At 40.2% G+C, this 20,754-nt stretch overlaps 1 protein-coding gene across 2 annotated transcripts in view; it reads left to right on the top strand.

Moving 5' to 3' along the window:
• The window catches only part of LOC111589160 (eukaryotic translation initiation factor 3 subunit H), a 59,014-nt gene that overhangs the window by 24,459 nt on the left and 13,801 nt on the right, over positions 1-20,754 (top strand). The window contains exons 3-5 of one of the 2 annotated variants that reach the window (XM_023299912.3): positions 9,401-9,568; positions 14,958-15,057; positions 17,892-18,041. In XM_023299912.3, coding sequence (XP_023155680.1) covers positions 9,401-9,568; positions 14,958-15,057; positions 17,892-18,041 — 418 coding nt within the window. Of the gene's footprint in view, positions 1-9,400; positions 9,569-14,918; positions 15,058-17,891; positions 18,042-20,754 lie in introns of both variants that reach the window. The other variant, XM_055013948.1, reaches the window with a different exon arrangement.

Here is a 20,754-nt window from a genome sequence, read left to right as displayed (position 1 = left end):
CACCCTCACAAATAGGCACGTACATCCCATTATAGCCTTGCTGCTGAAAATTAGCCTCGCGCCTCTCCTGACACCCCGGACCAGACCACAACTCGATACCACCATTTACTTCCCGACAAGTTGCACATTTATCACTGCTCCCTTCTTCCGACAGATGAACGCATGGACGGACAAAATACCATGACAGAGGGATAAGCTATCTGTTCTCTCACATCAGCACCAGCTGACCTTGACGATATGTAGAAAGAAACTGTTTGTCCTCTTTTCTCTTCAAAGAAAGAGAAGGAAAGAATGCCTGCACTTAATGTCTGACAGTATCATGCGAGATGCAGTTTGACTGCAGGGATACGTGCACTATGACACAGTGGAGTTTCAGAATGAGAACGGAAGGCAGTGATCCGAGGTCAGTGATACATTTGCTGTGCATGCTAGTAAGGTAATATCGATAATTAGCTACACGATGATTAGCTTAACAGCAGTGATTTTTGAATGTACTGTTAGTATGTTCATTTGTATTGTTAAGTGCCACTAAATGAAAGCCTGAATATCACCATGCTGCTGAGGAATGTTGATTGGCCTGTCAGGTTACACCTGTCCTAGTTGACATCGCCATTAAAAACTGCTCAGAGTCAGCGTCCTGGAAACGATGATTTAAAAATGAAATGTGGTGTCTTGTTTTGACAGTTACTTTAATTTAAACTTTTACTTCCATAAGCTGTCCCCTCAGCAAAAATGCCTTCAACTACTTGAAAGAAATTTCAAGTATAATTAAATAATTGCTATTATTTATTTACAATTAAAAGGCAAGGTCAGTCTATGACTCATCGTCTCTCCTTCCCACACAGTGATCGTTGGTGATCAATAGTCATGTCATGTCAGCATTCACTTGTTGTGCCACATCTGTCTCACAAAAGCAGACTGTTGTGTGCTTCATTTAGTGTATTCACTGAGCAAACTGCGTTCTTAGATGACAGTCGACTGGTCGCTCTCCTTCACACTTTCTCCTTTCTTCTTCAGCATCTCCTCCTTTCACTCCTCACCTATCTATTACCGTCTCTCATGTTCACCGTAATGATGCTGAGTGGTCGTCCTCATTAATCTTGTCATGCAGGTACTGTGTCTACATCGCTGCTTCTGGGCATTTTTTGTTTTAAGAATACTTCTCATTACTTTTATGTTGCTACTTTCTCAGCATTTATCCAGTACTTTTGTCTGACTCATTCCAACGTTTATCAGTTACTCTAGTAATATATTCCAACTATGTACACATTACTTTGCGATGCATTTCAACAGTTTCTCTGTTACTTTTAGCTATTATTTTTAATTGCTGTTTGTAGTGTACCCTCTTTACTCACAGCTGTCCGTTTCAACCTTTGATCAATTTCTTTTAGCTCATTTTTTTGATTATTAAGACGGGACACAACACATACAGTTCAGGTGTTGATTCAGGAGGGAGAACAAGGTTTAGTATTTGTTTCTGAATGTGGTTAGTTTTTTTTAATCTTTTTTGGGTTTTTCAAAAATTCTTTAGCATAAGTTATTTCATGGCTGAGAGCCACCATCAGGACAGCTGCTTTCTTAGCCTTTTCTTACAGCCCACTGCACCTTCATGTGTATGCAAGCATGTGTTAATCTGTGTGTGTGTGTCATGCTGGCTGCAAGCGACGATTGTTTACTTGAGAGAGACAAAGAAACAAAACAAATAAATCAATCCAAGGCATATGCAGGTAGCAGTTCAGCTCGCTCCGGGGCAATGTTTGTTAGCTTGAGGCCTAGTTGGCATATTGTATTGTGCGAACGGGACAAAATAAGCCAAACAAATGTGACTATAGACAGGATCTGGCAACTTGTTGAAGAGTTGGTGTCTTTGGTGGCTGCTCACAGAGGAAACAGTATTTTGGGATACTGTTGATTTTGCCATTATCATGCTTAATCTCTGTCACATGTGGGCAGTGTGGGTGGGAATGAATAGATAACATTGTGGATTTTGTCAGAGTTCCACCTCATGGGGGCAGGGGACAGACAGTACAGTGCATTTGATAATGTCAAAGTGTTCTTGGGAATAACGATGTCAATTTTTTTCCTTTCTATTTATTGAGGAGACATAATTTCCAGGCTGTACCCTGAATACAGTTCATTTAATAATGACAGACCCGTCCCTTAAAAAATGAATTATATTGATCCAAAATTGCACAGGTATTTATGAAACACTGGGTGCTCAGAAGTTTGTGACTCAACAGATCACCAGTGATTTGTAATCGATTCAGAGGAGGAGAAATGTGCAATAAAATCAACTGTTGCTGTTGCTGGAGAAGCAAGGTTAAAGGGTAGAGAGGTTTTGTTTAGTTGCATTTGGGGTAGATTAAAGCCAGATGAATTTCTGCAATGCTTCGTCAGTTAGGTTTTTAAGAACCGCTCTGTTTTCGCCTCGCAAAGTAGCTTGGAGTCTATGCTGTGAAGTAAATGATTGTCAGAATGGAGTGCAGAGAAAAGAGGGTTGTTAGCTGTGTTGAGTGAATGGGTCAACAGTGTGGACTCATTAAATTAGGGTTGTGTGCTGAGTCCTCAGGGTAAGACAAAAAAATGGGGCAGCTGTGGAACTACAGCGTTCTCCACTCAGAAAAACTCTGGGAGAATAAGGTGTCTTTAAATTGCAATGCGCCTAAACATTTGTTGTGTTTTGTTTTTCTCTTGGCTCTGAAGTATTCATGAAATGCCAAGATGAGCGTGGTTGGCTTTCACCACTGAGTGCCAGCAGTGAGGAAAAGGAATTTAGTCATTTAGGGCAGCCAGCAAAACTAGCAGTCCTATCAATTATCCAAAATGCCTCCTTTTGTGTTCAGTGTTGATTTTTTAAGATGATATTGACGGGTCAACACAAAGTAAAAACATGTTTTATATGTAGGTTAAATAAGGTAAGAAATTCTTGCCTCTGACTGTGCTGAGCACCACTTCTTCAGCTTTATTTTTTAATTGAAACCAAGCTTTGAAGATTTTTTTTTTAGCCACCAGCTCTATTAAAGTTTCCTTGATCAGTGGTACATGTAAAACTCATCTTTTTAACTCTATTGCAACTTTGCAAGAGATTTCTCTCACCAAAATGTAATTAAATTATTTTGGATAGAGGTTATACGGCCTTCTTTTAAACTGCTCTCATTTTCTTTTCACCATATTCTGGAAGTAGCAGAGGGAAGGAAGAGTAAAGGACTTGTAGCTCTGCAAGTTTCCGACATTTGACACCGTTTTATTTTGTTACTCGTCTGCTCAGCTTGACGTCGGTGGATACAAAATTAGGCGTGTGCAAGTGAATGCGCGTTAAACCACAGCAGACTTTCCAGGCAAGGCCCCATCAGCCTGTCAAGGTGGTGATTAGAATGGGTTGTGACACACGGATATGTGCTCCCTCACATTCGTAGACACGTACATGCTCGCACACATCTCGCCGGGCCGCACCGAGATGTTGTGGCCTGCAGCAGCATGCGAGGTCCAACGCAGTTCACCTCGTGTCATTGAGTATTAGAGTATGGACTATCTGTCTGGTTCATGGCAGACACACACACACTGGCCAGTGTCTCGTTGATTATGACTCTGACCATTTCTGCCCAAGGTGAGTGGTTTTGCTGCCAGCTGATAAATACCTCCACTCCCCCTCCATACATACTCTCACTTTAGATGTACAGCGTGCACTACATGCCATTCGTAGGCTCCACACATCTGTATTTTTTTCTCCCATTGTGCTTTCCACATATTTAAGCACGCACACCTTCTCACACATAGAACACTTTCTTTCCCCTCTACACATCATGCACTCACACTGCATCACGTCTGGCTTCTTTCTCCATTTTCTGTTTCCCTTACTGAACACACATACTCCTTTAAACACACATTCACTTTGTCTCTGTCGTATGTACGCACGCCGTCGCCGCTCTTTTTCCTGTCACACACACACACAAAATCAACGGCACTAAGGGAATGGGCAGACTCATTCCCCGTCTGGCCTCGGGACCCAGATTGATTGATAGGAGAGGCGGCGGGGCAGCAGAAATGAGTGAGGAATAGCAAATGGTGGCGCACGCTCCCACCTCCGCGCCTTGATGATATTGTTAAATTGGCTGTTCACAGGCTAATGCTGCCGTTATGTCCACAGAATATTACCAGCTGCCCTGGTAATGCAACAGAGGGGAGCAGGAAGTCCTGTTTCTGTCTATAAAGGGTGTCTCAACTCGCCTGTCATGGTGAGACCTATATTTTTGTTCCTGGGCACGACCCACACAAAGGAATTGTAATTTTACCATATCAGGAACCTCCTGAAACAAGAGGTGGCTGCTGAAGGCACACATCAACGGTGTATTGTTGTCTGTATTCTACAAAATTATTAATTCATGCCAGCATGTACACTGATATGTTTATCAGCACTCTGCCTTTCTTGGATTTATTCAGCCGTCTGTGATCTGTGAGTTAAATGCTTTACATAAGGTCGCCTCCACCTCAGCTGAAGCATTGAAATATGCAATTTATTCACATATCACCATTTAAATCACCTTAACCAGAACACAGTCTTACCTTCACTTTTTTTCCCTACATTTCATTATAGAGGAAGACTGAAATGTTCTCCATGTTATAAATTAATCTTTATTCCCTAAAGGTCACTTTAACTGTTTTCATGATCATATCTCTTATGGCTCATTCTTACCAATGAAGCAATAAGTCCCTCAATGCGTCATCAAAAAAAACTACATTTTAGAAAAGTAATTGGCCATTAGAGTGAAAACTGCATTTGTTACTACAGCTTCTAATGTGTTTTTTTGTCTTTGTTGTAATATTTTCTTTTTAGAGATTCTTATCTATAAAAAGATTTGAAAATGTTGTTGTTACCAGTAAGAGATTATAAGGCTATAAAAATAATTGTCTTTTTTTACACCTACGTTTTTAACTCTACAGATTGTGCGATCTCTAGAGGCTTTAATACTTCAATATATTGCGAGGTTTACACACCTGTGATGGTCACACAGTTTATTTAGCTATTTTTGTCCCCACAGCTATAATTCATGGTTTACGAGCAAACAAGGTAGTGATCCGGTGGCATTTACAAGGCTCTACTCTTTGTATTAGATCTGTGGTGGATGGACTGGCCGGCCCGCCACTGGCCTGTTCTCTCACTCAGCCATCTGAATCTCAGTTTAGCGATCAGGCTGAAAGTCAGTTGGTTGTCTGCATGTGTCTGTTTCTCTCTGACCTGACTGCAGCGTGGAGCCGTTTGTTTGTAAGTCTGCCTGTCTGCTTGAGTTTCTTGTAGAAGCTGAGTGTCATCCAGATGGGTAGAACGCAAGTCAGTCGGTGTAGAGTCAGAGCAGACTTGAATGTAAAGTGATAGAAGGACTGTAGAGTGCTCTTCTATGTTTGAGCCAATTTGCATCGCCTTGCACGGTGTCATTTAATGCCATTACACTATTTAATTCAAACTACAAAAACTTCTCGCCATGTTGTTTGAAAGCGATATTGTACTCTAAAAATATTCAAAGTTTTAATTTTTTCTCATTTGCAGCAATATATTTATGTTAATTATAAAAATGCAAGAAATACAAAGGAATCTCAAGCCTAATAGTTACTAGAAACTGTACTGTGTGGTTTCTCTGCCTACTTTGGCAGAGAACTTTGACTAGCACAAATCCTCCACAAAAATTGCAAAATAGTATTTAAAAAGTTCAATAAAGAATGATCCAAACACAAATATTTTCATTTCAGAAGAACCTCAGTCATGAGCACAACCTTTTGGCTTTATTATCTGTTTCCCTCTGAAATTTAAATGTGTTACATGTAGCCATTCCTGTGTAATGATCCTTAATTTCTGCCAACACTCTCTTGCTGTGGGAGAGCCTCGTGGACTCGTGACCATTGGGGAACTCTTAGCTGCTCAGCTGACCTACAGACTCTAGGAAAACGCTGTCGATACCAATGTTCTTTAAATTTATTTGAAATCTCCTGTGTGCTTTTGAAATTCTCAGCACTTGAGAAATATTTTTTCTTAACCTTCTCCAGATCGGTGTCTTTTGGCAGCTGAGTTTCTCAATTCTGGTCAGCGGTTGAAAAGAACTGAGCTGTAAATGCATGTCAAGGACACTCAGAAGAATTTGGACACGGCTTTTCATTTTCAATTTAACGGTAACATCAGACGAAGAAAATATCAGTGACTTAACGTTTTCTTTAATGAGTTGTAGGTTAACAGATCAACACATAGCAGGTTAATAGAAAAAGGTTTCCACATCCTAGTTTGCAGAACCAAAGTAGACTGTGGACATGAATGTGACTCTGTTGATGCCACAAAACGGGTGTGTTTGTTTGCTACACAGACGGTGGCAATATATCAAACACAAACAAACATGACAGGACTCCTGTGGATGGTTCTGAACTTTACTTTTTGCACTTTTCACAGCATGAATTGGCTTCATCGCATGCTGTTGCCTGCATTTATTTGATCTTTTTGCTGTTTAGAGGATTAATAGCGAACATATCCTTACAATGAAATGATTAGTTTGTAATTACATTTAATTATATATCATTATTTTAAATTTCAGTCATTCATCACTAAAAATATACAGCATCTGTCCAATAAAATAGTATGCTTCTTCAACATTGTAGACTACGTTTCGATATTGTGGAATAGCATACTTTTAGAATGCAACTATCAAATAAGCGATAACTGTAATTTTATGAAATGTGACTAAACCAGCTGTTTTCACACCGCATATCTAGATTTTGTAAACATACGTGAAGGTTTTAAACGACTGGGAAGAGAGTTGCCGTTTGGATGAAGTAGTAGAGACGGCTGATTGGTTTTCCTGCCTCTGTTGTCAATCCTCTAGCCTTCAGCTTTTGCTTCAGAGACAGATCACTTTGTGCACAATTTCCCTGCTAATAGGGTGTTGGGGCAGGTATACGCATCAGTGGTGCCAGAGAGGTAAGTACCCATACTGATAGGCATAGGAGTGCAGAGACAGATACAGTAGTTAGGTGGCAGGCTGCCTTCCCTCTCCATTGAGCTCTGTGTATCTTGAAGTCTACTGCTAGCCTGCCCCTGGGCTGAGCCACTCTCCAACAGACTTACTCTCAGTCTGTCACTCCTACTCTCTGCCTTCCTCATGCTCTGTCTTTTGCTTCTTTTGTTACCTCACTCTCCCACTCCATGTTTTCACACCTACTTTTCATTTGTCACTACAGAGTCAAAATTACAGAATTGAATCTTTTCTCCCCTGCCTCCCCTACCAGCAATTTTGTCTCAATGAGGTACAATATTACCCACACATCTCCTTTGGGTGTCCTGTCAGCACAACTTGCTTTGGTGTTTGCACTTCTGTAGCATATATGGACTCTTCCCTCTGGACGTTCAGCACAAACAAATGCATATCTTTACAGATGGATACAAATACATGGGCAAGAGACTAGTTTTATCTGGTTTTTGCTGTAGTGTTTTAAGGAATGTGTTACTGTGGCATAAACAGGCAATATTTCATGATGACAAATAAGTGTGTGAGCCGGTGCTTTGAAATTTGTTAAAAGATGTTTGCACAAGGCATATTCTTTGTATGTTACACAGCTAACATGTATTGCACTACTAACTTTCTTTGTAGTGATACATTTGCACCATTTGACTGTCAACATAGTCAAGTAACTAAATGACTTGTTAACCTTCTAGCTGATGGATTTTCCAATTTCCAGGCTCACAGTGTGGTCTCCCTGAAATCCTCTGCAAAAGTTCACATTTTTCAACATGCTTGAGGCAAATTCTGCACTGAAAAAAATGGAAAGAGGAGTTTCACAAACACATCAGAGATCTCAGAGGTCTCCATGGGAATGCATGGACTTCCAGTTGACATACAGACACAGCTGTGTGGAAATGAGGCACAACATTCACAGCTAAGAGGCACACACAGTGCTAGACGCCACCTGACACCTTTTCTTCCTGTGGTTTGGCCCAGAATTGCTGCACAGTTTGCAATCTCTCTCTTCCCCCTCATGTACCACATCTTCCCCACTTCCTCTCCCACTTACTCACCCTCCTCCCCCCGTATTCCACTCTCCATTTATTCCTCTGGCCTTTGTCTCACTGACCATGTCAATCATGAAGTAAAAAAGGCTAGATTAAAAGGGAAGATTGTTACATCCAGTCCATCCCATCAGGACAGGCTGTGAATGGGCCTTCTGTGCCTGCCTGTCCCCATCCAGGGCTCCAATCCAGATGTTGCTGAAATTCAGTGCGATGGTATTGTGATAGTGATGGAAGTGGCTCCCTCAGCCCTGCTCCTCTCCTCATGTTGCACTCCGGCAGGACTTACAAGTTTAATTGTGAGCAGACCTTTTCCATTTATTTTCTGTGTGTGTGCAGCAAGAATCGCTTGTGTTGGTAGAAGGTTTGTTTAAAGATGGGTTCAGTTAATGCAACTAATTCAGAAAGTATTGCATTCACTGATTGTACTCATTACCAAACCGTAGCTCGGGGCCTTTTTGATTCCCGCAAATGACCAAATTCCATGTTGGTATATTTTGTTGGAAGTTATTTCTTGCTTTCTTCTCTGCCTTTTTCGCCCTTTTATGCATCCCCTCTCATTCCTCTTCCTTTCCTTCCCTTTAAGATTTTCCACCTATCTGTCCGGTGTCCTACACCTTTCCATCTTCGCTCTGTGCTCCCCCCTCCCTTTCTTCCATCTCTCCAGTTTGTTCTTGTTAACAGCCCCAGCAGGAGAGAGATGTGCTCTACAGACTGGGGTCTAGGGGGCCACAGCTGCCCAATCACAACCTGATTTATCAACCTCCTCCAGCTAGCTGCATAGAAATACCGTTTTGCTTGCTTGCTTCGGTTGTTACTTACAGCCAGCAAGGCAGGTTGTTTGTATTTCTGACTGCGCATCCTTAGGATGTGTCTGCCGTAATGAAATGTCTCTCTCCGTAATGTATCTCGGCCTCTCTCCAGTAGCTGAAGCCTGTCTTTGTATCCATCTTGCCCTTTTCTCCTTACCAGGATGTATTTACTGACATAAGGGATGAAAGGCTGACCGGTGATCCCAGCTGATGTTTGTTTTAGAAATCTCAACCACAACCACTTGATAACAGAAGATGAAGCCTTTGTTTTTTCTCAGTTTCAGTACATTTGTCCTTCACATCCTGTTTGTTCATTTTTTTCACCATATTTCTCACATCGTCTCTGTCCCTTCCTTCCTCCCTCTGTTCGTACACCATGTCCACTTCCAGATGGAGACCAGATATTCAGACCTAAAAAAAAAAAAAAAAAAACAAAATAGCCAATTTCAGTGAAGTTCATTCTGATTTATTTTTTCTTTCTTTGTCCCACTTCTCTGACTTTCCCTCTCTCACGTTTCTTTCCTACCTCTCTCTCTGCTTCTAGTCCAGTACCAGATGGAGATGATGCGTTCTCTGCGTCACGTCAACATTGACCATCTGCATGTGGGCTGGTACCAATCCACCTACTATGGCTCCTTTGTCAGCCGAGCGCTGCTTGACTCTCAGTTCAGCTACCAACACGCCATTGAAGAGTCAGTCGTACTCATCTATGGTGAGTAGTACTACACACAAGACTGCATAAATGATGTGTTCTGATCATGAACTTTCTTTTGTTTACACATTACACCCAAATCAGGGCATTTCCCACGCAAAGTTTAGCCTTGATGAAACAGTAAAACATTAACAGCATGAGCAGGTACATTTTGAGTAGTTGGAATTGAAATAAAAAGCAGGATTAGTTTTATTTGTGCCATGTTACAACATAACAAAGATATAAAGTAGGATTAGGCCGATCATTGGCGGCCGATATTTGGCATTTTTACAATTTTCGGGAACAGTATTTTTATTGACCAATTACTGATAAATTTAATGCTCTACTTCAGGTCTGATGCAGCCTCCTCTCTATGTCTGTCATCACTCTGTGGTCTCAGAAATGTCTCTCAAGCAGCAAAAAGTAAACAAGAAACACAAGCCAGGAAATTAGCTTCTCTCACAATAGCTAAATGGGCAGTAAAACTGACCGAACAGTGAGAGACTAAGAAAATAGAGAAGAACTACAGACGAAACAGCAGGAGACAAACTGATCAATCTCTCTCAGTCCACATAAACAGAGGAGAGTGTCCTAATTTAATCACTTATATTTCTATTTTACATATTCAGTTATAGTCACCATCATTAATGAAGAAGCTGAGTTATGAATGACAGGTTCCTGGTGTCACGTGCTGTTAAAACATTACATTTAATGTATACCAGTTCCAAATATCGGACATCTGTCTTTCATGATCACAAATAATCAGCCCAGGAAAATCCCGGTCGATCTCTAAATAATACATTCATAACCCTAAATTATTAATAGAATTAAGACTTTTAATGGTTAAAGTGACTTTAGTGTCTTGAATATGTAAAATCAAACCCATGTCAATTAGGTATGGTTGAACAGCCAAGATGGGTTCAACCACTGGTCAGTACAGGTAATGGTCAGATGAATGCTCTAAGTCTTAGTCAATCCATTACTATCACTTCCAGGAAATGTTTTATTGACAAAGTAGTAAAAAAAAAAAAAAAAAAAAAAAAAAAAGCCCAAGAATGCAGAGAGAAGATCCACTGCTTTATTATTCACCTGTCACACAATCAACCAGCCATTCAGAGACCACCACTAATAAAAGAGGTTAATGCTGGTGGAAAGTGTAGTTCAGCTCAGCGCGTTAGTTCCACAAAGAAAACCTGAATCCTCATGGAAAAAAAAAATCCTCAAACAAAAGCTTCGTCAGACTCACTATACAAGGTCAAGATTTGTTTCCCTTCTTTGGCACTAAAATTGTGTTTCTGCCAGGGTGTTGATTACAGTCATTTAGGGTGCATTGTCACTCAGATTTCAGCCATGATTAAACAATCACGAGTCAAATTCAGTCTCTTTTATCAGTAAGTATCCAAGAATAGGCCTGCCACCGAGAAGCCTTAAGATATTCTACTGTGACTCACATTCAGAGAGTCTAGGCAATAAATCAGTCTGACAGATGTAGGAAAAGAAGTTGAGGTAAGCACAGATGTTTAAAGAACAATCTAAATCTAAATTAGATTTTCGTTTCAAGATACATTTTCACTAGTATCTGCATTGCCTTCAAGTACATTTCAATCAGATTGACAAGCTTGAAGAATATTTATAGATATATTTTCTTTTTGTGCAGGTCTGCGATAATGCCGGCTTATATCTTACAAATCTCGGTGTGGATAATCTTCAGTCAAACAACAGGGTAGAAGGCTGCGGGGGTGGTGCAGATGCAGTTAGGCACAAGTTACCGTCTAACGCCACCTCACAATAAAGTCTGGTGCTGCCTTGTGGTGGACATTGCACATGTCTGCAGCTCCTCTGAGGCCAGCAGCAGAGAAAACACAGACGGGCAGAAAACGGGAAGAAATAGACAGGATTATTAAGGTCGCTGGTAGTCACTAACATGACACAGACACGCATGATATGTCTGCAGGTGATCCACAGTAAAAACCTTTAAGAGCTGCCCATAATGGTTGTACTACAAATGCCACCACAGATGGTGTAAGCCCTCAAATGGCAGCAGAATTAACATTTACATGACAGAAAATTAAAACCTGTCACTACTAAAAGGTGTTCATTTTAATTTCTCTGTGTCTAAATAAATGCTAATTCATTGCCAAACCAAGTGGTCACTGAGTGCAGAAGCAGTATATTAATACATTAATGAAGTTGATGACAATGGTAATTATTTGGTTTTGTTTGTCTGGTTTTTGTGAGAGTCTTGCTACTTGTTTTCATGTTGTAATGCTCAAATGTGACCCACACATTAGAGACTTTTGAAAACTGCCATCAAATATTGACACTGTCAGAATGCCAAATTGTGTCAAGATAGCAATTTGTGCCTGTATTGCACTTCATAATTTCCCCCGTCAGGTTTATGAACCGAAAAATAAAAGTAAAGTAGAGCCAGGGTGACACAAAACATCTTACAAGCTCACTGACCTGAAATCACAGTCTTTCATTAGAACTGCTCAGTGTTTATCCAGTCACTTCAAGTCAAGAGAGAGGCAACAAACAGAATTGTCATTTTGAAAACGGCTTTGAATTTCATCAATGTCTCAGTGCTGCTGAGTGGGAAGACACTCTCACTGCCCTATTCTGTCTCTCCAAAATCACTTAAGGGTCATTTTTTCCTCAGGTTGTACAAATCCAGGATAGACAACGATTAGGCTTAAACATTTCACTTATTTAATCCTGTGATCTACTCTTACCGGCCAACCAGCGGGACGCTCAGGCAGGCAGTTAGTCAGTCCTTTTTCATTCTAAATGAGAGGTCCTGTTAATGTCAATCAATGATGCAGCGCTTAACGGATCAAAGACCCTCAAAGGAATTGACATTATCTCTGTTTAAAGTCAAAGGGAAAGAAAATCGATTTCTTTTTTGTTCTCTTTGTCATTAGCTTAGTGGTCATTTTGTGCCGATGAATGAATCAATCAAGTGACCAACTGGCGGGTTAATAGCTTCTGTCCAATGACAGCTCAAAATTAGAGTGGGTTGTTAAACCAATTGGTTAAATGTGTTTGCCACGACGACGCTTCTCTAACGTGAGGTGAGCAACTGAAGAGGTTAAGATGGACAGATGCAGAGCTGAACAGCAGCAGCTTTTGTCAGGGGCAACGACTACAACCAGCTGTAGGACCTCATTAGAGGCAGGCTTTTAAGTGATACTCTCTACCCATTTATAAAAGTCATACAGAATTGATTATTCTGTTTGGTTATTTGACTGTGTCTATATTTTCTTTCAGCTGGTTCATAATTTTTTTTTTTGTAAATCGATCACAGTTCTTAAAACAGAATTTAAACATAAGATGAGACCAGTTTCCTTCAGATGTAAAGGAGCACAAACACCATCCTTGGATACCCTCCATGGAATAAGTACCGCTGAAATTTGATTTCTAGCATTTGTTGTATTTTTTAGGGGGATCAGTGAATATCTGGTCTCCATCTGGAACTGGTCCACTGCAGTTCCTTTATCCTGAAGCTGCAGTGTACGCTGCTGTTAGGTTTTATTTTGTGCACTTGGTTATCTAGGTTTGGTGCCTTCTTGGCATTTGCAGATAGAACAAAAACAAACCCACTGTTTTCCATAGTAACCTTTTGCTTAGTAACCAACAGAACCAATGCATAATACACTGTGTGCACCACATGGTAGAAACAAGATTTTGTTGACAGGAAAAGACAAAGGCCTTCAGTCAAAAGCTTCCTGTGGATGTAGCAGAGTTACCTTGAGTGAAGTGTTGCTATCACCAACCATTCTCCATGCAGATGGCCAGCATGAACTGAGATTAGCTGTCAACTGTCAGTCGTGTTTGGGATTGGCTAAGCTGTAGGCAAACGGCTTGTCGTAGTTGGGTGTTGGAAAGGGTATAATTTGGAGTAGAATTTCTGGTCAGCTGTAGTTTGGTGGCTGTCAGCCTGTGCACACTGAGCCAGCATTCCCACTCTGTTTCTCTGCAGGTAGCTTGAACAAAGAACTGGAACAAAGTTAGACAACAGAGCTGATGTAGATTATTTTACCTGCTTGTTTTGCTTGTTTTTTTTAATTTTTTTTTTTTTTTTATACCATACTTTAATTTGAGTCCTCTGTGTGTAGAATTGATTTTATATAAGATAATGTAATTTTGTAGTGGACAGACCAGAAGAAGCTCTTCTGGTTCTTTCATGCACAGATTTCAAGCCTGTTGAGAAATAAAGTTTTCTATCCTTAAAGTAGAGAGATGATATTAACTGACAAAATCAATCAAATAAGAAATCTGATGGGAGACACTGTATATTTCACCATTGATTTTTTTTCTTTGTTCTTGGTAGCTGCTCTCCACATAACCACTTTTTAACATGATTTAATGCATTACTTCTTTATACTTTTGACGTTTCTGTTTTTTCAGAGTCTGCTAGAATCTGCTTTTATTTATAGAAATTAGAATTACAGATGATATAGTGACTCTGGCTTATGTTGGTGGCTATTAGACTGAGCAGACACATACTACCGTATTACATGCATGGAAAAGAAGCCTAATTATTACTGTTGTCATATCATGCTAAGCTCCATTTTCAGATATAGTAGTTAAGTTTGACTTCGCTTATCAGAAAGGGAATTAACAGGAGAGCTTGTGAAATCTCTAACTTCATCATTAGGCCTTTGGTTAAACAACATCTGAAGGAAATGGTTGAATCTTGGGGAAATAGGATTCTTAATGTGCAATATCACTGAAAGATCTGAAGATTTTTGTGCCAAAACATTTCACTTCTTTGAAGTGAAAAGGTCTATTCTATAATATTATGTTAAATTATCATCTGAAAATGTTGTACAATGTCAAAAAAGGGATTTTGATGGTTTTGCATGATTATTGTATAGTGTTACTTTAAAGGAACAACTCTGATAGCCTCCAGCAGCAAATTAGGATACAGCACTGGACTTGAGGCAGACAGTTTGATGTGGTTGCACGCAGGGTCGAACAGAAGACTTGGACACAGAAGCTTGTTAACTGGAAAAATGTGGGAGCCAGAACGTAAATGATGAATGTCCGCAGCGACTTCGATCATCTTCAAGGTGTCCTTTTGAAAAGCATTTGACTTTTCCAGTGGTTTGAGAGACACCGGCTCTGGACAATGAGGACCGTAGCACTGAGGCAGCACTGGGTATTAGCAGCTGTGTTCACTTGAGACCAACTACATACATGTAAAAATCTATGCTTGGAATCCCCCAGAAAAATCCAGAAAATCAGTGCTGTCTTGCATATTTTTTTACAAAACTAAATATGACCTAGTAATCTGATATGTCGTTCTGTATATTTGTGATAAACACTGGATAAGTGACAGCCAGGATGTAAGTTTGTTGAATCAAAGCAGGTTTTCTTCTTTTTTTTTCCCATCTCTTTCCCATTCTAGATCCCATAAAGACGGCCCAAGGCTCCCTGTCTCTCAAAGCCTACAGGCTTACTCCAAAACTCATGGAGATCTGCAAAGAGAAAGATTTCACACCTGAGGGGTGAGTAGTGTAACAGCAGACACACAGGAAGATACTACCACTACTACTTTCTCAATGAGATGCCCACATAAGTGCAGATATTTACAAGTAAATCCTTTTTTGCATATATATGAACACAAGGACTCACATTGCTTGTAGGAAAACAGAATTAAAATTTCTGATTTTTGACTCTTTTACTTCTGGTTATTGGGTGGATGTAAATATGGGTCTGCACATCCACAGGGGAGGCATTTAGTAGCAGTTGGAGATGGATGCTGATGATGATGATTTATCAGCTTGCCCTTCCCCGTCAAACAAACGTACCATGTTTACGCTTTTTCTGACCCCAAGGCTTATCGTAATTGCTTTTAAATTGCAGCTAAAAATGAACGTAATGAGGGGATCATTTTCCAGGCAGTTCGGGGTAGTCCTAGTGCACCTACTCATACATGCATAAACACACACACGAGGCACATGCTCAAATGCAAGCGCAACAGCCCAATGCCAGAAATCCCAGAGGCATCAGGCTGCTGCCCATTCAGAACCTTCAGATATACATTTTTAAATCCACTAAAAGCAGGAGGATTTGCAGGGGGAAGGGAAATTTAACTGCATCATTTCATTTCTCTTTCTCGTTTCCTCTGTTATTTCTCCACCTGTGTGTTTCACTTGCCAGCCACTCTGTTATTGACCCACTGTGTTTGGCCCAGAGTCAGGATCCTTCTCATTTCTGCAGCTTTTCATTAGTTCCTATGATTTATTATGGCTCCAATCTGTAGCTATCAGTGTTCCCAATAAGCCCATGATTGAAAGAGGGCAGCTCAGGCAGGAAAGGACAATATCACCACATCACAACAATCTTGTCTCTAGCCTATTATTTTCAGAAAAGACGAGAAATATGAATATCAGTAATGTTTTATTTTCCTCCCAAAGATGCAAAACTTCAAAAGTGTTTCATTTCCCCCCCACTACAATGTGCAGCCTCTTTCATGTTGGTGTATTTGATGTTGCATAAGCTTGCATATATTGTGCACCTTTTCGAAATGAAAGGCATGGCTAGATGAGTGCTGAATAGACCCATCCCTTTGAACTGCCCTCCAAGTCCACTGAGCTATAGAGACAGTGGTCAATAGCATCCACTTCAGCACACAATCTGAAGCATCAAATTAGTCTGCCTGCGGAGTCAACCTTTGGCTTTGTCCAGCGGGGCCCAACTTGGAAAGAGCATGGCATTAGGTGTCAAAGTCCAGTATGGGTGAGCAATTTGTCCTGCCCAGAATGTGCTGTCCCTCTGTTTCCTCATAGACACCTTGTTTTTTTTATGACTCTGAAGGCATTTGAAAAGGTCATTGTATGCAGGAAATATTTTTAATGCACACCAGATTGATAATTATGCCAAAATCTTGAACAAACAATATTTATATCTTTATGGATTTTCCTTATAGGTTGACGTTGTCCATACTGATTTCTGTCCCTTCCCACTCAGAGCCTCAGGCAGCATCGTCCACTTCCATCGCCTCCTCTTAAAGCTAGCCTGAGGCGATGCTGTACTTGGAATACAAAACAACATTTATAAACGGAACTGATCGCAATCAAATGATGCTTCACGTTCCTATTTATCACACAGAAAAGCATTATGTAAACATCTCTGTTTCTGCTACAGTGCACATAGGAGATTAATGCAGTGAGTGTATTGATCCCATAACGAGCACAACACATTTAACAAGACAGCGTTGGACATATACAGACATTAGTTTGTAGCTCATGCCCTGTGCACAAATGACAGGTTGAACCATGGCAGTCAGTCAGTGTTATTAGATTTATGTGAGACGATAAGCAAAGGCTGAGGTTCCATTCAATGTTAACAGGACTCTGTCAGAAAGAGACAGAGAGGAGCAGCTTTTAGCTTATGAGGAGAAAGAAGAGATGGTTAAAAATCAGTCAGTGTCTTGTGTCCTTATCAAGAAAGAAAAAAAAAATTATACAAACTTCTGAGGCCAACATTGCCCTAAGGGAAGCAATATTGATAGATGATCCTAGATATCAAAATGCAACATTCGTTATCACATTATTGATTTGGCTTTTGTAGTTTTGAAGTTCAGTTTACTGACAAGCACCCAGCAAATGGTAAAAGTATAAAACTCTGCAACTTTTGTTGTATGAAGCGCCAACAAGAAGTAAAACTTGGAAATGAGCCAGAAGCAGAACAGAGGATGTCTGCCTTAAAAAAGAAACTGATTTCAACACTTGAATGTAAATGAGCTGCAGCATAACAACTGTTAACCTCAACCACACTCTGTTGGCTTAAAAATGGTTTTAAAATGGCTCTGGAGCAGGGAAGGTTTCTTCTGGGCATTGCATTTTGTTTGTCAGAGATTAATTTTCACCACCGATTCACACTCTTATGTGTTGTGTCATGCAAGCTGGCCCCTTGAAACTATTTGATATCTCAGAAAGAAAATAATAACATTTCCTCTGGTTATAGCATAAACGTGTGGCTATGTCAGCACAATATCAGAAACAAAGTGGTGTCTTGCCAGTGTGGCTGAAAGCTACATCAGAATATTGATGAGATTTTTCAGATATTTGCACAGAAAAGACATATACAGTCATATAAATTAACATCCAGAAATAAAAATTAATTATACTCTGCTTAGGATCATGGCTATTAGGGAAATTCCTAATTTGTCATTCAGTTTGTAGAATGTATCATGTTTGAAGTGCTACCACAAAAGATGGGTGACTGCCCTGAATGCCAAGGTATGATTACATGCCATGTTGAAAATGACATATGATTCGACTATAACATGTAATCTCCTGTTTCTGTCTCCTGTAATGTCCCTCTCCTCCCCCAGCCTGAAGAAAGCCAACATTGGCTTTGAGCATATGTTCGAGGAGGTGCCCATCGTCATCAAAAACTCCCACCTCATCAGTGTCCTGATGTGGGAGCTGGAGGACAAGTCCACGGTCGCCGACAAGCATGAACTGCTCAACCTCTCAAGCAGGTCAGACATGAGCTCATGCAACCATTTACTCAAAGGGACTAAGGCCGAGTAGCTTAGTAGTTAAAAAAAAAAAAAAAAAAAGTGTGTTATTTGAAACTCTGTTTTTTTCCTCAAGGGACAAACGTGTGCAAAATGTTCCTGCGTGGTCTTGTGGGGGTTTGTTAACATCTGTCCTCACACCCTCTCTCCCACTGTACCAGTTTTAATCTAATGCTGACATTGCAGGGAATTTGTAGGTGATCTAACAGAATCAGCTGCTGTGAATTGGTTTCTCTCTTCATTTTCTATTTAGACCTGATCTTGTTTTCACAAAATAAAATCTAGTACTGCCCTCCTACCCCCACCAAAAAAAGATTAAATGCTCCCTTTTGACATAACCTGCAAATTGAAAATGCAAACTGGGGATCTTTTAGCTGTGAGGTGACAGCGCTAACCACCGAGCAGCCCCCATTATTGGGAAATGAATGAAAGAATTACAAAAGTCTCTTGATTTCAGCTCAAAATGCTGCAAAGATGTTTAATTTTTCCATAATAGTATAACCACTCGTTTGAGCCTCATTCTAAATGGGCTGTTTTAGTGTCCGTAGTTTTAAATAATCCACTGCTGTCTACGCCCCTTTCCAGAAACAGAGACTCTGCATCTGCCCTGTTTAGTGATTGACAGAGTGGAGCGAATAAACAGTGAGAAAAAGACATTCTGTCGCTTTTAATTTTTCCCTGAGTGATCATTTTATGTCTAAATGTAGCTGAGTTTGCAGCCATCATCATTGTCGTCATGTGGTGATTTTGTGGGACAAGGTTGCAGTTCAGATGCAGATTAACAGCTTGGAAATCTGGAAATGCAGTGACTGCTGGAGTACAGCTACTTTGGGAATTTGATTGTAATGAAAAGCAGTAAATGTGCACATATAGAGCTGGACAGAAGCAAACATGTAAACACCGGTTGAGATCAACTTGCACTGAAGCACAGAAGGTGGTATTTAAATACAGAAACCCACCCATTCCATGTTTATTGGCTTCAAATCGGTATTTAAGTTTCCATCTTTTCCACAGAGGTCTGATCTGTGGGTTTACAATCAAACCTAATGATGGCGTTGGTTGCACAATATGCTGTATTTGTGGATTTTCCTATGGTTGTGAGGACATTGCCATTGAAAAACAAAAGCAATCCAGTGTTCTTGAAGGCTTATGTTTGATCCTGCAGCCAACAACAGAATATTAGCAGTGCTTTGGTCGTGTTTTAAACCTTTTAGAGTTAGCAGAAGCCGCTCACTGGAAATAGCTTACCTCTGAAGAAGCAGGCAGTGCAAGTTTTTAACTTGACGACTGTTTCTACATAGCAACTGAATAACATTCTTTCTGACTTGTAAAGCTATGAGGCTGTCTAGTTGTTAAGGAGCTAGAGGAAGCACAGTACTGATCATCCTCATGTTTTGACAGGTTTTATTTCACACCTTCATTTTTATAAAGCATACCAAAGCACAATAAGATTTTCTCCACATCAAGCCTTTAATGACACAGTAAGATCATTAACAATCCTCATTGTGTCTCCTGAGCTTCTGAGAAAAATCTACAATCAAATCCAGGAAAACAAGTTATTGATGGAAGTTGCATCACCGCATACAATAACACTCTGAACAAATTTCCAGCTTAATTTGATTCATTTGCATATAGCTACCATAATGCTGTGAATCCTCCTCTGAAGAATGTAGGCACTTTTCAAAACCATCTCAGTAGCTTTGAAACCCTATCATGGTATCTCTTTAAGCCTGCAGGCTGCTTTCACAGACATGACTTAAAGCTTCTTCTAAATTAAAATTGATTTGACATTAGGGAACTCTTGGGCATTAGTCTGTGTCTTCTTCACTGTTCTAAAAGGTACCACATTGAAAGAAAGAACAAGCAGTCTATTGATGTGTGCTGCCTTATGCCCCCCCCCCCCCCCCCCCCCACACACACACACACACACACACACACACCTAACACAACCCCCCACCACCACGATACATGGTACTGTTTTTCAGATTCTGCTCAGGAAGGCTGGAATAATAATATTATTTTTATTATTATCACAAATATCCAGTGAAAGACCAAATCCAGCAATGAATTTATTGAGCAGCGAGATGTTAGTGTAGCCAAAGCCCACGCTTCTGTGCAATTGTCTTTTAAAAACCATTAAAGAGCTGTATTGTTACATTGGATGACATATTTCTCAGTTACAATGAATACGGCTCAGTCGGTTTTACCCTGAAATAACACCATGAACTAATACCAGCGGCAGCAATTTTGATCTCTGAAAAGTAAATGGTCACAGAAACAGGTCTGTGCTTTCTCTTCTATGTTAGTTTGCTTTACCATTTGTCATCAAATGCAGAAATGGTCATAGGAAAAGCACCCTGTCAAGGTCAGACTCAGATCATTTTGACACAGTTGAGTATGGGGCTGATAATACTCATGAAAAACGGTCAGATTCAGTGCATCTGCAATGTCTTTACAGGGGAGAAAAAATATGCAGGCTGTAAACCTTAAACTACACAGTCTCATTGTTATAATGAAGGAATGTGTCACCTAATGCAGCGCTGTGGCTCTTTTATGTGTTTTTATTAGTTTCAAGAGGATAATGGAGTTCTTTGGTACACTGGCAAAAGTTATATGAGACTGTGGTTCCACATTGAGTAGTTGTAAATTGGACACATTCTTTGTTGGTTTTCGT

Source organism: Amphiprion ocellaris, chromosome 9, assembly GCF_022539595.1.
Source record: "Amphiprion ocellaris isolate individual 3 ecotype Okinawa chromosome 9, ASM2253959v1, whole genome shotgun sequence".
NCBI classification, from domain to species: Eukaryota; Metazoa; Chordata; class Actinopteri; family Pomacentridae; genus Amphiprion; species Amphiprion ocellaris.
The sequence above is the reverse complement of the archived record's forward strand: the minus strand, read 5'-3'. Positions and strand labels throughout refer to the sequence as shown.